The sequence below is a fragment of the Piliocolobus tephrosceles genome, chromosome 13, assembly GCF_002776525.5.
Source record: "Piliocolobus tephrosceles isolate RC106 chromosome 13, ASM277652v3, whole genome shotgun sequence".
NCBI classification, from domain to species: domain Eukaryota; kingdom Metazoa; phylum Chordata; class Mammalia; order Primates; family Cercopithecidae; genus Piliocolobus; species Piliocolobus tephrosceles.
This window is the reverse complement of record NC_045446.1, coordinates 12,806,601-12,823,283: the sequence shown is the minus strand read 5'-3', so window position 1 is coordinate 12,823,283 and position 16,683 is coordinate 12,806,601. Positions and strand designations below refer to the sequence as shown.

Genomic DNA, 16,683 nt, shown 5'->3' with positions numbered 1-16,683 from the left:
CTCAGTCCAAACCAATGGCCTCCTATAAATTTATTTTGTATTTTCTATTTCTCTTCCAGCTCAGATAGTGTATGATTCTTTGTGGATATCTGTAAGATAAGATACTCTCAGGAATCATGCAAAAGACATGTGGTGTGGACTATAAGGTATCAAGACGAACGGGCAGGATGAACAGGATGTGTGAGTGAGAGGGACTTTGACAGGTGGGCAGTATTCAGAGGAGAAGGAGAACGAAAGGCATTCCAGAAGGAGAAACAATGTAAGCAAAAGCTTGGAGAGAAAAATAAAAGTTACAGGTACAAAAGGTAGTATGGCATAGTGGCCAAGAGCATGGACTCTGAAGTCAGACTGTGTGATCAAATCCTAGCACCACCCAGGTGGTTGACTGTATGAACTTCTCTATGCCTTAGTTTCCTCATCTGTAAAACAGAGGGAGTGATGACGGGGGTAGAACTAACTCACTGAACTCTTATGAGGAGTTAATATGCAAAAGGGCATTTCATCTCTCTCTTGCACCAACAAAGTAGCTTGCCACTTGTTCCTTGCTTCCAGCCTGGACTGCTCCTCCTAATCTACTTTCCACAGAGCAGCCAGTGATCCGCTTTGAACGAAATATTGATTCATGTTATTCCGCAGGCATTTCATTCATCCAACAAATATTGATTGGGGACTTCCTATGTGCCAAGCCCTATTCTAAAAACTGGAGATAGAAAAGGTCAACAAGAAAGACACAGTTTCTGCTCTTTTGGAGCTTACACTGTACTGGGGGTGGTGGGAGCACAGAGACAATCAACACTTAAGAAGAAAATTCCAGAGTAGTAGTGCTATGAATGCAACAAATCAGAGCAAGGTAGACAGAGGTGCTGGGGATTGGAGGAACGGCTACTTTAGACAGGGCACTTAGAGAGTGCATCTCTGAGGAGCTGATTTTTTTTGCTGAGAACTGAATGAGGGTATGGAGCAAAAAAGTTTCTCCTCTGCCCTCTAAAGATTTGCTGAAATTAACTGACAAACGACAGAATAACAGGAGAAACGACATACAAGTGTATTAGTGTGCAAGTGTGCACAGGAGTCATACAAAATATGAGGCTCAAAGAAGGAACAGGTGGCTGATGCTTACTTAAATGGCACCCAGGAAAGAGGGAGATGGGGGCAGTGTAGGCAATTTTGAGGGCTAGCAAATAATTTTTAGGGGAAATGAATGAGCCCCAAGAACAGACAATGCCTTGGGACAAAGTTCTTATGAGCTCTGAAGGAGGTGGCAACAAATTGTGGGAAGGTGAGGGGCAGAACTCCATTGTGAACAAAGGTTGTCTTATGCACATAAAGTCTCCCAGGTAATCTGTTAGAGCTCCCCTCAGAAGAATAGATTAAAAGTCTCTCTAGGTGTAGTGGTGACTTGATGACTTTTAGTTTTTATTCTTCTCCAGTGGTTAATCTTTCTTGGTTATTTGATGAGTTTCCTGTGAAGGCGGATTTGAGACAATTGCATTTCTTTTGAAAGAAATTTTCTGAGATAAGGGAACTTCTAGAGAGAGCTTCTACCTGCACTTAGGGTGGGGGTCAGTGGGCAAGAGAAGGTTAGAAAGTCCTTGGTTCTAAGGCAGCTTCTAAGACCATCCCATTTCCTTTCATTGAAAAGTGCTCAGCATGCTGTAACCTCAGGACCTATCCAAACTGGGCCTACTCTTTTGATAATAGAATGTCATGTTCTCTTGTAGGTATGACAGAGCCAAAACTCCAAGTCATGTCAGCAGGACATGCACAATAGAAAATGCTTTGACATCTAACAACACCCAGAACCAATGATTCCTCCCTGTAGTACCAAGAAGACCTAGACATGACCAGAACCTAAATGCTAGAACTCTTTCAGGAGCAAAGGGTCTGTTGACCAGAAAGATCCAGGGCAAAAATCCACCTCAACATACCTGTGTAGTCAAATTTGAAGCCCTCCAATCACACCCTGCCAAGCAAAAATTCCTAATTCTCTTCCTTGCCCTCTGTATTAGTCTGTTTTCACGCTGCTGATAAAGACATACCTGAGACTGGGCAATTTACAAAAGAAAGAAGTTTAATTGGACTTACAGTTCCACGTGGCTGGGGAAGCCTCACAATCATGGCAGAAGGCAAGGAGGAGCAAATCACGTCTTACATGGATGGCAGCAGGCAAAAACAAAAAGCTTGTACAGGGAAACACCTGTTTCTCAAAACCACCAGATCTCATGAGACTCATTCACTAATACAAGAACAGCACAAGAAAGACCTGCCCCTGTGATTCAGTTACCTCCCTCTGGGTCCCTCCCTTAACATGTAGGAATTCAAGATGAGATTTGGGTTGGGATGCAGCCAAACCATATCACCCTCTGACCCCTTAAAACTTGCCCCAGTTAGGGAAAATTAGGGAGACAGATTTGAGCCATGCCTCCAGTCTCCTTGCTGGGTGGCCTTGCAATAAAGCCTTTCTGTACTCAAAAGCTGGTACCATAGTATTGGCTTCTATGTGCATCAGGCAGTAAGCCTATTTGCTCAGAAACAATACTAAAGCACCATACTTTGGGGTATCATTCTCTGAGCCCCAACCAGGGGTCATTCCTGAGGCCATGAATGAGGGAGAGAGTTTCTGGATGAGGAAACTTGACCCCAAGTCTTGTACCGTCTGGCCCATGCTGACCATCATGGTCTCACTTTATCTTCTCTCCAACCACATTGGCCTTTCAATTCCTCAAACATACCCGCTCTGGCTGGTTTCAGAACTTCTGCCCGGACCACTTTCCTCTCCCCCCTCCCTCTTCCCCCTCCTGTCTCAAACCCTCAAATGTAAACTCTTCCCCCTCCTGTCTCAAACCCTCCAAGGTAAACTTCAGTTTCACCTTAAATGTCACTTCCTCTGGAGCCCTTTTCATGGTCCCTGGTTTAAATTTAGCCCACACAGCAAACTATAATTGTCCTCCAAACCACTTCAAAGAACAGTAATCATTTAATTATCTATTTATAAGTATCTTATGTCTGGGTTCTCCACTAGACTGTAAACTTCATGATGGTAGGAACCATAATTGTTCTCGTTATTTTTGCTCTCAGAGTGTAAGAGTGCCACATTGTGCCTGGCACATAGCAGGAACTTTGATTGTTGGTTGAAAGACAGGTTGCCTGACAGGCCACACATCTCAAGTACTGTACTTGGATATGCGGTAGGAAATAAAATGGATCCGTTTAGGAGAGGCCTTGAACCCAAGGTGGTTAAACTTGGGTGGTGATTGGGCTGGCAGCACAATAGCATGTGTTTACATTTGAACTATAGAGTGATAACCATACTTTTAGAGGTTTCCTCTGGAAGACACTTACTGGATGGGTTGGAGTGGGACAGACTAGAAGGAGGGAGACTCAGTAATTAATTGTTGAACCAGTCTTTATTGAGTACCCATAGTGTGTCAGCCAGGCATGGTACTAGGTGTTGGTAATATCACAATGAGCAAAACCAGAGGTGCCCCTCTACTGGGGAGTTTATGGCTATGACAGCAGGATGCAGGAAAAAGGAAGTCCCTTCAAGGCTTTTCTGTTTCATAAGCCAGTCCACAGGGAATAGAAAAAATTCAGGGCACTTGATTTAGGAGAAACAGGGAGACTTAAGGGAAAAGAGATACATGCATTGGTGCTGGTGGGTCCCTGAGGAAGGAACTCTATGCCTTGTTCCCCCAGACCAACGCTGCTGTTGCTGCCTGGGGAGCATGGGGACACATTGGCCAAAGACCCAGAAGAAGCTCGATTTCCCAGGTATCTTCAGTGGCAATCTGTGTGGACAAGTGACAGAAGATTAGGCAGGGAGAATTTGCCAGCTTAAACGACTGACAGTGATAATTAGATGAATTTTCTTTTTTTCTTTTTCTTTTCTTTTCTTTTTTTTTTTTTTATTTTTAATTTTTTTTTTTTTTTTTTGAGTCTCACTCACTGTCACCCAGGCTGGAGAGCAGTGGTGTGATCTTGGCTCACTGCAACCTCTGCCTTCTGGATTCATGTGATTCTCCTGCCTCAGCCTCCTGAGTAGTTGGGAATACAGCACACACCACCACACCCGGCTAGTTTTGTTTAGTATTTTTAGAGACAGAAGGTTTCATCGTTTTGGCCAGGCTGGACTTGAACTCCTTCACCTCAAGTGATCCATCAGCCTCAGCCTCCCAAAGTGCTGGGATTACAGGCGTGAACCACTGCCCCCGGCCAGGATTAGATAAATGTTCTCTCCCAATTTTGGCCCTATGTTCATTTTCCAAAAGGTGTATACAACCTGAAAATCAAGGATGGGAATAACCCTGAACTGCCTGAGATTGTTTCTGCTACCCACATGGAAAACAGAGTTGAAAAGACATTAATTTGTCATAGAAAAAAAAAGTTTAAATTTCTTTCCCAGGAAAGTCTGTGACCTGAGATTGGTAATCCTGCACATCAGAAAGGACCTAACAAGCAAATGTAAAATTGAAACTGTTGGAAAAGCTGGAAGGTGAGGTTCAGGATGCTACCAGAGCCTGTTCTGGAGAAGGACTCTTAGCTGAGGGGCAGGAAGTGATGAGAGCTCAGATGAAGATGGATGTGTCTGAGGAACATTTGATGGAAAGAAACAACTGGGTGAGGTGACAGATTGGGAGCCTACAGAGTGTGTATTCTGGGAGGAAGGCAGAATTGGAAGGCTGAATGATTGGGGGTGGGAGGGAAGAGTTACGTTTTAGAGGGCTGAGTTTGAGAAACAAGTTTTAACATCAAAAGGAAGCTCTCCTATGACAGCTCTTGATGGTTATAAAAACATTCAGTCAGCAACGTGGATTTTTTTTTTTTTTTAATGTTCATGATTGTTGCTTCCTTGAAACTTCACACCTACTGTGAAGTGGTATTTTTAGGTCCTTTATAGTTCTTGAACGTCAAGCAGTGAAGGCCCAGAGAAATGAAGCTGTGTGCTCAGGATCACACGACAGGCAAGGGATCACCTCATTCGGAAGCCCTGTTCATTCCCCTTCACGGTGCTGCTGAAGCAGGATATTGCCCTGACCCTTTCACAGGACTCACAACAGGGGTGCCCCGTTTACTCAGCCCGCTGCTCTCAACTTCTCGTGGGAGGGAGTACGCAAGTGAAGGAGGCGGGAACTGGAGTGCACAAGCGCTGGAACAAGCCAGCCGTTTTTCGGCACCGGTAGGATCACACTCCATTCACTCAAGATTCACTGCGTTCCATCCCTCATGGGAGGGAGCATGCAGGTGAGTGGGTGCAGGAGCCAGAGTGTGTGCTTTGGGCACCGGCAGGAACGAATTCCGTGCAGGCCCCGTGGCAGCGTCCAGGCAGGGTGCCTGAGGCTCCCGAAACCCCAGAGGGCATGTTACAGTGCTCTTTCGGCTCTGCCGTCCGTGGACAGCTTAAGTGTTAACAGCTCAGTGGGCCCGCGGTTGCCCTCCACCAGCGAGGGCAAAGGGCCAGCGTGACAGCCTTTGTATCCGCACTGGTGGCTCCCGAGCTCTTGTCCAGCATCCAAGAAAAATAAAGTTGCACGAACAAATTAAAGGACAAATGCCTGGGATTTTATTGCTGATGAAAGTGGATTTCAGAGGGAAGGGGAGCTGAAAAGAGGGGGGTGGGACAGGCGGGTATGTAGTCTTCCCTTGAAGTCCAGCTGTCTCCGGCCAGATTCGCCTCCGAAGTTATGCCTCGGGCTGTCCCTCTGAAGACAAGCTGCTTCTCTCTGACATCCAGCCATGGTCGTCCTCTCATCCAGCTGCTTCTCCTCTCTGCCAGATGAGTCTGGGGTCTTTCCAGGCACAGGATGAGGCAGGGCAGAGACATGGGTGGCTTAGGAAAAGAGAACATTCAACTGGGAAAACATGAATAGAAGTTCTCACTGTGGACCACAGTTTCAGGCTTTGCGGGTGGGGTTTCACTAGGGACTCGCCCTTTTCTACCTAGCATTTATCTGCCCCCTGTCCCTATCACTGCCTTTGTGGCAGAAAAAGGAGAGTGGGAGTTGGTTTCTCTCCTCTAAAATTCTGAACTAGCATTTGGGAGCCGTCTACAGTATTCAGGTACGAATTTTCTCTCTGGGGGAGCGCATGCGTTTTCCTAGCGCAGTGTGCCTTTAATTGCTCCTTTAATACCTTTCTCTTTCGTGCCTTTTTAGCGCGAAGCTTCTAGGAAGACCAGGTGCTCGTTAGCGGCCAGGTTAGAACGACATTGCCCACAATGCCCCAGGGAACAGTTGTAGCTCAAGAACTACATTACCCAAAATGCCGAGCGGTGGCAAGCGGGGCATTAGCTTCCACTCCGATTTTAAAGATCCAGTTTACCCACTCTGCAGCCCAGATATAGTCATTTATTTCCCCTTTCTAGCCAGAGACTTCCGTTCTCTGCTGGAACTTCCGATCCCATTCTTCTCTCGGTGGGAACGCTTGTGGGAAAAAAAGAAACGCAATAGATAATGCGGGGCGCATGCGCTCCCGGCGTGGGTTTCCATTGTGAGGAAGGCCGGCTAGTTTCCGGGCTCATCCCGCCTTGCGCATGCGGAGAAGGTAAACCAACGCCCGGAGTTGAGGCGCGGGTTTGGTGGCGCGTTTCACCGAAGTCGCACGTGAAGGATAGCAGTGGCCTGAGAAAGGTGAGTGCGGGCCGAGGCCGGAATGCGGGGCAGCGTACGGGAAGGGGAGACAGCAGCCGCTGCAGGCGGCACCAGGCAGAGCGGCGAGGCCTGGAGAGTCCGAGTCGGGAGGGGTCCACGCGCCCAACGGGCGAAACAAACAGGGGACCCGGATCCTCGTTGCTATGCAACCGGGGGCGTCGTTTCCAGGCAACCCGGGAGGCGCATGTTTCCGGGGAGAAGAGGGTTGCAGCAAGGTACCGAGGTTCCGCGGAGGTGGAGCGGCTCCCGGGCGTGGGGACCAGGCTAGCGCCAAGCCCGACCCCCGAGTCCCGACCCACGGCCCAGCCTCCTGCAGCCTCGGCTCGAGCCCCTCGGGGGCCCCCAACTCATGGGTCGCGCCACGTCCCTTGCCAGCGACGCCACCCCTCAGCGCTTGGCAGGGGACGCGCCGTTCGAAATAGCACATGCCACTGACACCCTGTCTCCGGGAGGCTGGGCCCTGGGGAGGGCGCGGAGCGGCCGGGAAGCTGCCCCTTTGCCGTCGCCCTGCCCCCAAACAGTTGCTGGGCAGCAGCTGTCAGGGTTTTAGTGGGAGCTGCCCCCAACCTGCCAGGGCGCTGACTTCATTCTCTGCAGTGGCGGCTTCGCCCTGTTCAGGACCTTCCTCTAGACTCAGCAGTGCTTTTCGTGTGGCTGCTGTATATTTGGATCTACTATTAAAATAACCTCCCTCTTCACCTCTCCATGGCTTCTCTTTCTACCCTCACGGTTTTTTAGCGGGTTGCTAATATTCATTTAACAAGCATTTATTAGTCATCTTTCCTACTAGGCGCTCTGGATTCCAAGATGTCAAGTCTAACCGGGAGGCGCTTGGTGTAATGGGGAAGGCAGGTTGATAAACTGCTAAATTATGCTACAATATATAGTCAGTGGTAATGTGTGTGCTGCAACATTTCTATAGATGTTTAGTTTACAAAGCGCTTGCTGCAGAAATATCTTAACTCTTTACAGCAACTCTTCACCCGGCTTCACTCACTTTTACGTTTGAGGAGACTGCAACTCAGGCAGGTTAAGTAACAGGTGTAAAGGTAGTGACTTCTAGTCTGTGGCACACTTGAGCCTGGGACGGAAGTCTGGGGTCCTTTGTACACTGCTGCACTTTGGAAGCTTTGCTTAGACTTTTCCCTGAGCTGCTGGCTATGCATCAGAAATTCCTAGGGAGCTTTGCAAAACAAAGGGCTGAGTCCCTCTCTGGAAGAGTCTGAGTGAGTAGCCCTGGGTGGGGCAGACATCCTTGTTTAATAGGCTGCACAGGCAGTTCTGATGGGCAACCAAAGTTGAGAACCGCAGCTCCTTAGGGGCAGCTATGAGCAGCAGCGGGATAGTCAGAGCCGGTAGAGGGCACTTTTTGCCGCCCCTCCTGCCACCTGGTGATTCATAGCATGAAATGAAACTAACAAAAGGAAAGAGAAGAGGAGGAAGGAGCCTTGATTGGGAGGAGGGGTGTGAAATGCCCCATCCTACCCTTGTAGCAAACCACAGCTAAACATAAGCAGTGGCGCCCCCTCACTAACACAGTAAGTAAAGCTGTTTCCCCAGCCCGGCTGGGCTCTCCACACCCACCTGAGCCATATTGCAGCTGCCGAACAGAAGTGGCAGGTTTTGTCCCCCACCTTTTGCTGTCCTCTCATACCTCTTGGTACAAAACCATGGCCTATAAGCCCAGAAGGCAGATGATCTGGTATGTGTTCCCTCGGAGGAGTCTGGATGTCCTTCACTTTGAGCTTGTTGATGAACTTTAGCTCCATAAGGGCAGGGGGTATGTCCTATCAAGGCAGCATGTGGCAGTGGGAGAAGCAAAAAGGCAAGATGGAGATCCTAGGTACTGGAGTCAAGTCCCAGCTCTGCTGTGTGATCTTGGATAAGTCACTCAACCTCTCTAAGCCATACTTTTCTGAGTAAAATGAAGAGGGTAATAATATCTTAAAAGATTGTTGTTAGAGTTGAATGAAGTGATGAAAAAACAAGCACTTTGTGAATTATAAAGCACCGCACAAAAATTATATTATAACATATGTGTACATATAGATATGTATAAACTTTGTATTATTATGAGTTGCTATTGAGTGCCTATTATTTGTCTGACGCCAGGCCTTGCAGAAGGTGAAGAAGTTTTAAGACATGTTTCCTCCTCACAGAGGCTGAGACTGTTTCCACGCCTTTAGTAAAACTATTTGATTAGGCCAAAGTGAGGAGGCCTGATAGCAGTGATCCATACTGCCTGAGATTCACCTGGAAAAAAATGAGGAGTCCTGTTAAAGAAAACAATTTGAAAAAGCAGACCAGCCAGCCAATCTCTGCACTCATTATCTCCGAAGGGTACACTACACAATCCTATTAGATTTGGTTTCTGGTGCACTTCAGAACATCAGCTGGCATGACAATGCCAGCCTCACTGTAGAGGGCTTATTTCAAGGTCTCCTAGCTCCCCTTGACTGGGGCAGATGGCCACTGGAAAGTTGGGGCTGGCACAGAACAAGACAGGCTGCTGTGGGAGGAGCTGCTCATGCCACCCTGACCTCCTAGGGCTGAGGAAACGACATTTGATCCCTCCTGGTGGAGGTCCTTGGATAAAGGATCCAACCCAAGATAGCAACCCTGCTCTTTAAGTCCCCAACATGGTCATGACCTAGATAACTCAGGAACTGACCTGTGCTTTCCTCATCTCTGACCACTGGCAGGCAGGAACCATCTGGTTCTTGATTTGTGCCAAAGAGAGTAGAAGGCTTTCCCAGCTTGAGGGCCTTCTACATGAATTGCGTGTTTTTCAGCCCTGCTTGACCCTCCAGGCTTCAGGAAGGGCTTAGAGCAGCTGTTTCTGGACCAAAAAGTACCCTAAATGTAGTACTTTTAGAACCCTTTCCTAGACTCCTCCTTCCCACTAAGCAAGACTGGGACATCCTTCTCTTCCCTCTCGTCCATCCTCATGGCTCTGGATTTATGGTCAACTCACTGAGTGCCTGCGTAACTGCAAAATCTTCAAAAACCTGACTGCTCCTACCTCAGGGGCATGGATTAGCCTCTGAACATCGGGTCTGAATCATGACAACTCCTGGAGCTACAGGTTCATTTCTGAGCCTGAAGGAGAACAGGGAATTTGCTGGCACTGTCTGACATTTCTCAAGCACAGTGGCAAATAGAAGTTGAACTTGCATACTTTTTTCTTGGCTGATCTTTACCTGCTTCAGTGAGTTGGCACTTGCTGGATCTTAACTTGTCTGTGGCATTCTGTTACAAGACCAGAGCACAAAGCACAAAATTGTTAGGTAATTTTCACCAGTAATTCACTGAGATGATTGGTAGATGCCATGTTCATTTTAACTCATGAATAATCTGTTGTGTGACTTTTTTTTTTTTAAGAGTCTTGCTGTCTCGGCCAGGATAGGGTACAGTGGCATGATCACAGCTCACTGCAGCCGTGACCTCTTGGGCTGAAGTGATCCTCCCCCCTCAGCCTCCCAAATAGCTGGGAATACAGGCATGCACCACCACACCTGACTAATGAATTTATTTATATTTTTGTAGAGACAGGGTCTCCCTATGTTTCCCAGGCTGCTCCCAAACTCCTGGGCTCAAGCAGTCCTCCTACTTTGGCCTCCCAAAGTGTTGGGATTACAGGAGTGAGCCACCGTGCCTAGCCTGTATGACTTTCGAAATCACTTCTGAGACTTAGTTGGAGACAATGCAGCAGAGTTGTTGTGTGTGAGGAGTCCAATGTCAGAAGTACCTGGATTCAAATGCTGCTTTCCCCACTTACTACTTAACCTGCCTCAATTACTTCATCAGTAAAATGGGGGATAATAGCAATACCCAGCTGATGGGCTGTTGTGACAGTTAAATGAGCGAGGTGGTGCATGGCAAGACCTAGCTGAATGTTAGCTTTTGATTAATAGTATCTTTCTTTAAAGGTTGTTTATTATACCCTTGCCCACTGTCCTGGTTCCTTGTCTGCTTGCTATAACAGAATACCACTGACGGCGTAGTTTATAATGAGCAGAAATTCATTAGGGTCACAGTTCCAGAGGCTGGGAAGTCTAAGGGCATGGAGCTGGCATCTGGCAAGGGGCATCCTATGGCAGAAGGCAGAACCCAGCACATGAGACAGAGAGGAAATCAGACCAAAGTCATCCTTTTTATCAGGAGCTCCATTCCTGGGATAACTAATCCACTCCTAAGAAAACGGCATTAATCCATTGGTGAGGGCTGAACCCTCATAACCCAATCACCTCTTAAAGGTCCTGCCTTTTAATACCATCATCATGACAGTTAAATGTCTTTTTTTTTTTTTTTTCATGTTGGAATTCATTTATTTGGAAAGGAAATTCAATTGATATTTAATCGAATTCATAAAATCACAGAAAATGTTTAGACATGAAAAGTGAATCTAGTACAATCTACTTATTTTACAAAATGGAATTTTTTTTCCAAACTATGGAGAGTCTAATATAATTTTTTTTAAATTATACTTTAAGTTCTAGGGTACATGTGCACAACGTGCAGGTTTGTTACATATGTATACATGTGCCATGTTGGTGTGCTGCACCCATTAACTCATCATTTACATTAGGTTTGTCTCCTAATGCTATCCCTCACCCCTAAATTTCTTTTTTTTTTTTTTTTTTTTTTTGGCGGGGAAGAGGTCACACTATTTTACTGAGGGGAATGGGGTGTCAAAAAAGTACTGAGGACCATGAGATCCAACATCCTTGGCTGGGCCGGGAGCTCCCAGGCTCTGCAGGTGGTGCAAGGACAGTTAAATCTCAACATGAGTTTTGCTCTTCAAACCACAGTACCTCCATTGGGGGTGGGGAGGTGAGATCACTCTGTATCAGTGGTTCTCAGCTTCATACAGGGGAACTGCCTAGGGAGCTCTTGCAGGTCTAAGGCTAGGCCACACCCAGACAATGATATCAGAGCCTCTGGGCTTGGGACACAGACATCAGTACTTGTGAAGCTTCCAGGTGATTCCAGTGAGCAGCCATGGTTGAGACCCGGGATATAACTTGACTCCTAATGAAGATGGGTGGAAGCAGAAGCTTGGGTTCAAATCCTGGCCTTTCCGTGTAGCCCCATGACCATGGGAAAATGCTTAACTCCTGAGTCGCAGTTTCTTTCACCTGTACCTGTAGGGGTGAGGAGGATAAAAGCCACCTCACATGATGGTCCTGCAGAGAACTTGACATATGTGCCGTTAATCTTGTTTGAGCACATAACTGAGCACTTTTCTTTATACCATTATATGGCAGTAATCCTACTTGTGTGCTATTTTTAAGTTGTTTTTTATACCAGCTTTATCTTAAGTAGATTATAAGCTCCTTGGGACAGAGCCTGTATAGAATCTTATAATTCTTTTATGCCTATAGCACCTAAGATACAGGGACAGGCCCTCAGATTTTTAGAACTGGCACAAACCTTAGACAGATCTTCTCACCCACTCTAAAGTGTTGAATAATACTTGCTGGTTAATTAACATGCAAGTGGTAAAGAATGTGAAAGAGGAACCTGTGAGTCAGATGGTTGTACCCAGCTCCAGTTGGAAGTCCCAGTCTTTCCTCTCCCAGATAACAGCACTTTGTTTCCAGGGTTAGCTTGGTGCTTGCTGGAGGTAGGGGTGGAGAAGGATGTTGGGATAATGAGAGCTGGGAGGGTGAGTGTGTCTACCATGGCACTCAAAGCTCACGCTTTGCTTCTCTCCTGGCAGACCAAGTCATGGCAGCCTCCAGCATCAGTTCACCATGGGGAAAGCATCTGTTCAAAGCCATCCTGATGGTCCTACTGGCCCTCATCCTTCTCCACTCAGCATTGGCCCAGTCCCATCAAGACTCTGCACCACCAGGCCAGCAGAAGAGAGAGGCCCCAGTTGATCTCTTGACCCAGATAGGTCGATCTGTGCGGGGGACACTGGATGCCTGGATTGGGCCAGAGACCATGCACCTGGTGTCAGAGGTAAGGAAGGTAGTCCCTGTGTGACTACACACATTAAGGAAAAATAAAAGAGAGGTTGGTAATGGCCAACTCATCTTAGTTCCACATCTTCTCTGGTGCAGAGAACCCCAAATTCCACAAAAAGAAGCCACACAGCACTTGTCTTTGAATTCCTCATTATTTGATTCCTGTCCTAGGGCCTTTTAGCTCCACCCCTATCTTTTCCTGGCTCCTGCCCTTTCCTTGCCAGAAAGGCTGGGAAATGAGCCATCTTTATACACCCATGTTACTGGGTGACTGTAGAGTCTCACTTTGGTCTAAATCTGACCTAGAATCTCGAAATGGCAAAATACCAAGCCCTGAATCCATTCCTTCACCTGTAGAAGTGGGTTGGGCTTATTGGGAGCCTAAGGCAGGGTTATCGTTTTTACCTAGTAGCATCCCAAGCGTGGTATCACATAATTTTGATGGGCTGGACTGAAGGGCTAAGACAATCATTTTTTAAATCCATAATATAGTATAGCTGATAGACTCCTTTTTCAATGAAACATCCTATCCCTTTACAGATGTTCTCCACACACCTTCATGACTCCCTGGAAGGCTAGCAGGGCTCCACTTTTATAGGGTGACTACTAAAAGTATTTAATTGTCTCCGTCATTCACACACAAGTACACCTACTACTCCCTCCAGAGTATCCCAGCAAAGCAGTTAAATTATGTCCCAGATGCCCTGGTTTCCGGTTCAGGAAGGAGAGATGGCCTGTTGGCCATCCCTGTACACTAGAACGTGGGTGTGGAAGGGACCCCTTAGCCAGGCCCAAGGTGCCTACCCTCTGACCCAGGCCTGTCACCACTGGGTGAGAAACAGGTCTGAGACATTCCTGCAGTCCTTGCCTGGGCAGTGGTGATCAGGCTTGAAGGCGAGGACCATTGTTATTTATGAACTCATCTCACTCCGTGCTTTTTCCACAGTCTTCGTCCCAAGTGTTGTGGGCCATCTCATCAGCCATTTCTGTGGCCTTCTTTGCTCTGTCTGGGATCTCCGCACAGCTGCTAAATGCCTTGGGGCTGGCTGGTGAGTGTTGGAGCACTGGGTAGTCAGCCAGAGCTTTGCCTGTACTTTCCTACTTGGGGGAGTTCATCTTTGTCAGGGTCTAGCCTTTTCCCCAAGCTGCTTAACCGTTCCCAGGATCCTGCAGAGACACGGCCAAAGAGCAAGCCAAGAACTACCATGGCCGGGTGTGTTGGCTCCCGCCTGTAATCCCAGCACTTTGGGAGGTCAATCAGGAGGGTCACTTGAGGCCAGAAGTTTGAGACCAGCCTGGGCAATATAATGAGACCTCATCTCTATAAAAGATTAGCCAAGCGTGGTGGCGTGTGTCTGTGGTCCCAGCTACTTGGGAGCTGAGGTGGGAGGATCGCTTGAACCGAGGAGGTGGAGGTTGCAGTGAGCCGGAATCATGCCACTGCACTCCAGCCTGGGCATCAGAGCAAAACCCTGTCCCAGCTGGACCCCCTAAAAAATAGCTTCCACCCCCACATGCCAGTTGTTCACTTCCTATCAGGCATCGTGCTGAGCTGTAGTATCTCATTTAATTGCCAGCCACAGTACAGGGAGGCGGTAGAATTGTTCCCATTTAGTAAATGAAACTGCAGCTTAACAGAAGCAAGTAATCTACTCCAGGCCTCACAGCCAGCAAGAAACAGAGCTGAGATTCCAACCCATATCACTCTGAGTCTACGAGAACACCTTATTCCTTTGCAATGTGGCTAGCACCTCTCACCCTTTTAGCTCTTGCCCCGCTCTCCCCTCACCACTTCTCCAGGTTGGCTGACTCTGACTCTTTTGGCTTCCAGGTGATTACCTCACCCAGGGCCTGAAGCTGAGCCCTGGCCAAGTCCAGACCTTCCTGCTGTGGGGAGCAGGGGCCCTGGTCGCCTACTGGCTGCTGTCCTTGCTCCTCGGCTTGGTCTTGGCCTTGCTGGGGCGGATCCTGTGGGGCCTGAAGCTTGTCATCTTCCTGGCCGGCTTTGTGGCCCTGGTGAGGTCGGTGCCCGACCCTTCCACCCGGGCCCTGCTACTCCTGGCCTTGCTGATCCTCTACGCCCTGCTGAGCCGGCTCACTGGCTCCCGAGCCTCTGGGGCCCAACTCGAGGCCAAGGTGCGAGGGCTGGAGCGCCAGGTGGAGGAGCTGCGCTGGCGCCAGAGGCGAGCGGCCAAGGGGGCCCGCAGTGTGGAGGAGGAGTGAGCAGGATGCCCCACGCACCGCCAGTGTCATACCAAAGAGCTGAGCTGCTTCGGGGCAACACAGCCCTCCTGCCAGCCCCCTGCCCTTTTCTTGCCCTGTCTCAGCCTTCAGAACCTTGATCCCTGCCCCAGCCCCACCAGCCAAGAGAAACAGAGAAAGGCCATTCCCCCTGCCAGTCCTTGCGGCCCTGTCTTCTGAGGTTCTCTGTCTGGAGTTGCTCTCTTAACCCTTTCTCTGCTCCCAGCCTGCCTCACCAGGGAAGGTTGGAGGGGCCTCCCTCTGGCTTCTGCATCTGCACCAGCAAACATCACTGCCATTGGTCTTTCATGACTTAACTGGCTTCCCTCTGCTGCTGCCTTGGCTTCCTCCTGATGCTCTTGCTCTTCTGTCCTTCTGAAGTTGCTCCTTGGTGAAAGCTCCAGCTCCCTTCTTGTTTTCCTCATCCTCCTACCCTGTAGTCCCACCAAACCATGGTCCTGTAAGGCACGCTGCTGTCCTCTTCATTGCCCAGCAGTGGGGAGGGGCAGGGGTAATGGGACCTGAGGATAAAGGGTGGGGAAACAGGGTCCCCTGAGGCCTGTGGGGGCTGGAGGAGAGGAGGATGTACCTTGTGTCTGTTTCAAGTGCCTTAATCCGAGCCAGCAGGGCCCTCTGCTTGCCCGCTCCCATACTGTATGTAGGAAAGTGCTCTGTGGCTGCTTTGTGTCAAGAGAAGAGCAGTCACTCTCAGAATCTTGATTCCCCATCAGCCAAAACAAAAGATGGCTGCTGCTTTGTAGGCATGTGCTTGCAAGTGGGACCTTGCTGGGCATTATATGCCCTATGGGGGTTTCAGAGACCCTGAAGGAGGAAGGAGGACCCGCCTCCTTGTTTGCACAACTGCATGCACTTCTGTCCCCATCGCTCCACTCCCTGAAACCAAGAAGGAGTTGCTGACCAGCGTCCACCCCGGCAGCCCGGGAGGAACACAGGCAGCTCCTTTCCCTTCGCGTGGTCTGCGAAGAGCAGGATGAGCTGCCAGCTGCCCCTGTCCACCAGGCTGCCCCATCTTGGTGGTTAGGGGCCACTTTTCCTTTGAGGCTCTGGTGGAGGTGGGTGTCCTTCTCTGCCAGGCCTGGCACATGATGTGAAGAAAAAATGCCCAATTCTTACTGTTCAGGTTTGATGTGGAATCACAGCTGCAGTGATATATATATATTTTTTATCAGCGCTTGGTTGGTTTTAAATAAAATGCACGCTATTTTATTACCTTGTTCTGAATAAAATGTATTTACGCCAAGTCTGGATTGCTTCGATGTCTCCTCTACTGCTAAACCCATTTCTGTAGTGCAGCTCCGCCTCCCGACTTCTCCCTGTGGGGACAGTGTGAAGCTGGCAGAGGGGAGAGCTGAAAAGGCAGGCTGGTACCAGGTACCCTTCCCTCCAAGGGCACGAGGAATGAGGAAGGCGTGCCTCCATTCCAAATGTAGGAACGACCAGCACTGCTGGAAATGTGTGTGCTTGCTGGGTGGAGACCCCTTCCCTGCGGTGTGCTGAGGTGGGTGGGCAGCCTGGAGAAGACTTGCCTGCCCTCCCCTTCACCACCCACCTGAGGACTTTCCTGTGCCAGGGTTTCCAGTTGGCCCACAGGCTGGACCAATTTTGCGGAGGGCCTCAGACATATTTTTCTTTGTCAGCTGCCCAGGACATGAGAGTGTGCAGCTAGGGCTCCTGCTCTGGGCCTCTCCCCAAACTGCCTGGTAGGCAACGCTGGGTCAGGACACTTGAGGCCGGCACTTCCCTCGGGAGTGCTGAGCAACCCTCATCCCTCCTAGGCTCTGCAGGGTGCTCCCCAGGTGGAG

General features: G+C 48.9%; 1 protein-coding gene across 1 annotated transcript; it reads left to right on the top strand.

Annotated features, from left to right (window-relative positions):
* Positions 1–6,229: 6,229 nt before the first annotated feature.
* Positions 6,230–16,121, top strand: TMEM109 (transmembrane protein 109). Its single transcript, XM_023215487.2, has 4 exons — positions 6,230–6,626; positions 12,370–12,614; positions 13,566–13,668; positions 14,451–16,121. Exons 2-4 carry the CDS (start codon positions 12,378–12,380, stop codon positions 14,840–14,842), a joined length of 732 nt encoding a protein of 243 aa, XP_023071255.2. The 5' UTR covers positions 6,230–6,626; positions 12,370–12,377; the 3' UTR covers positions 14,843–16,121.
* Positions 16,122–16,683: the final 562 nt, after the last annotated feature.

Bases quoted from the DNA above. Each gene is read 5' to 3' on its own strand.
- TMEM109 (XM_023215487.2), top strand. From the start codon at position 12,378: ATGGCAGCCTCCAGCATCAGTTCACCATGGGGAAAGCATCTGTTCAAA. The intron at 12,615-13,565 runs GTAAGGAAGGTA...CTTTTTCCACAG, and splicing joins CCATGCACCTGGTGTCAGAG to TCTTCGTCCCAAGTGTTGTG. The intron at 13,669-14,450 runs GTGAGTGTTGGA...TTTGGCTTCCAG, and splicing joins AAATGCCTTGGGGCTGGCTG to GTGATTACCTCACCCAGGGC.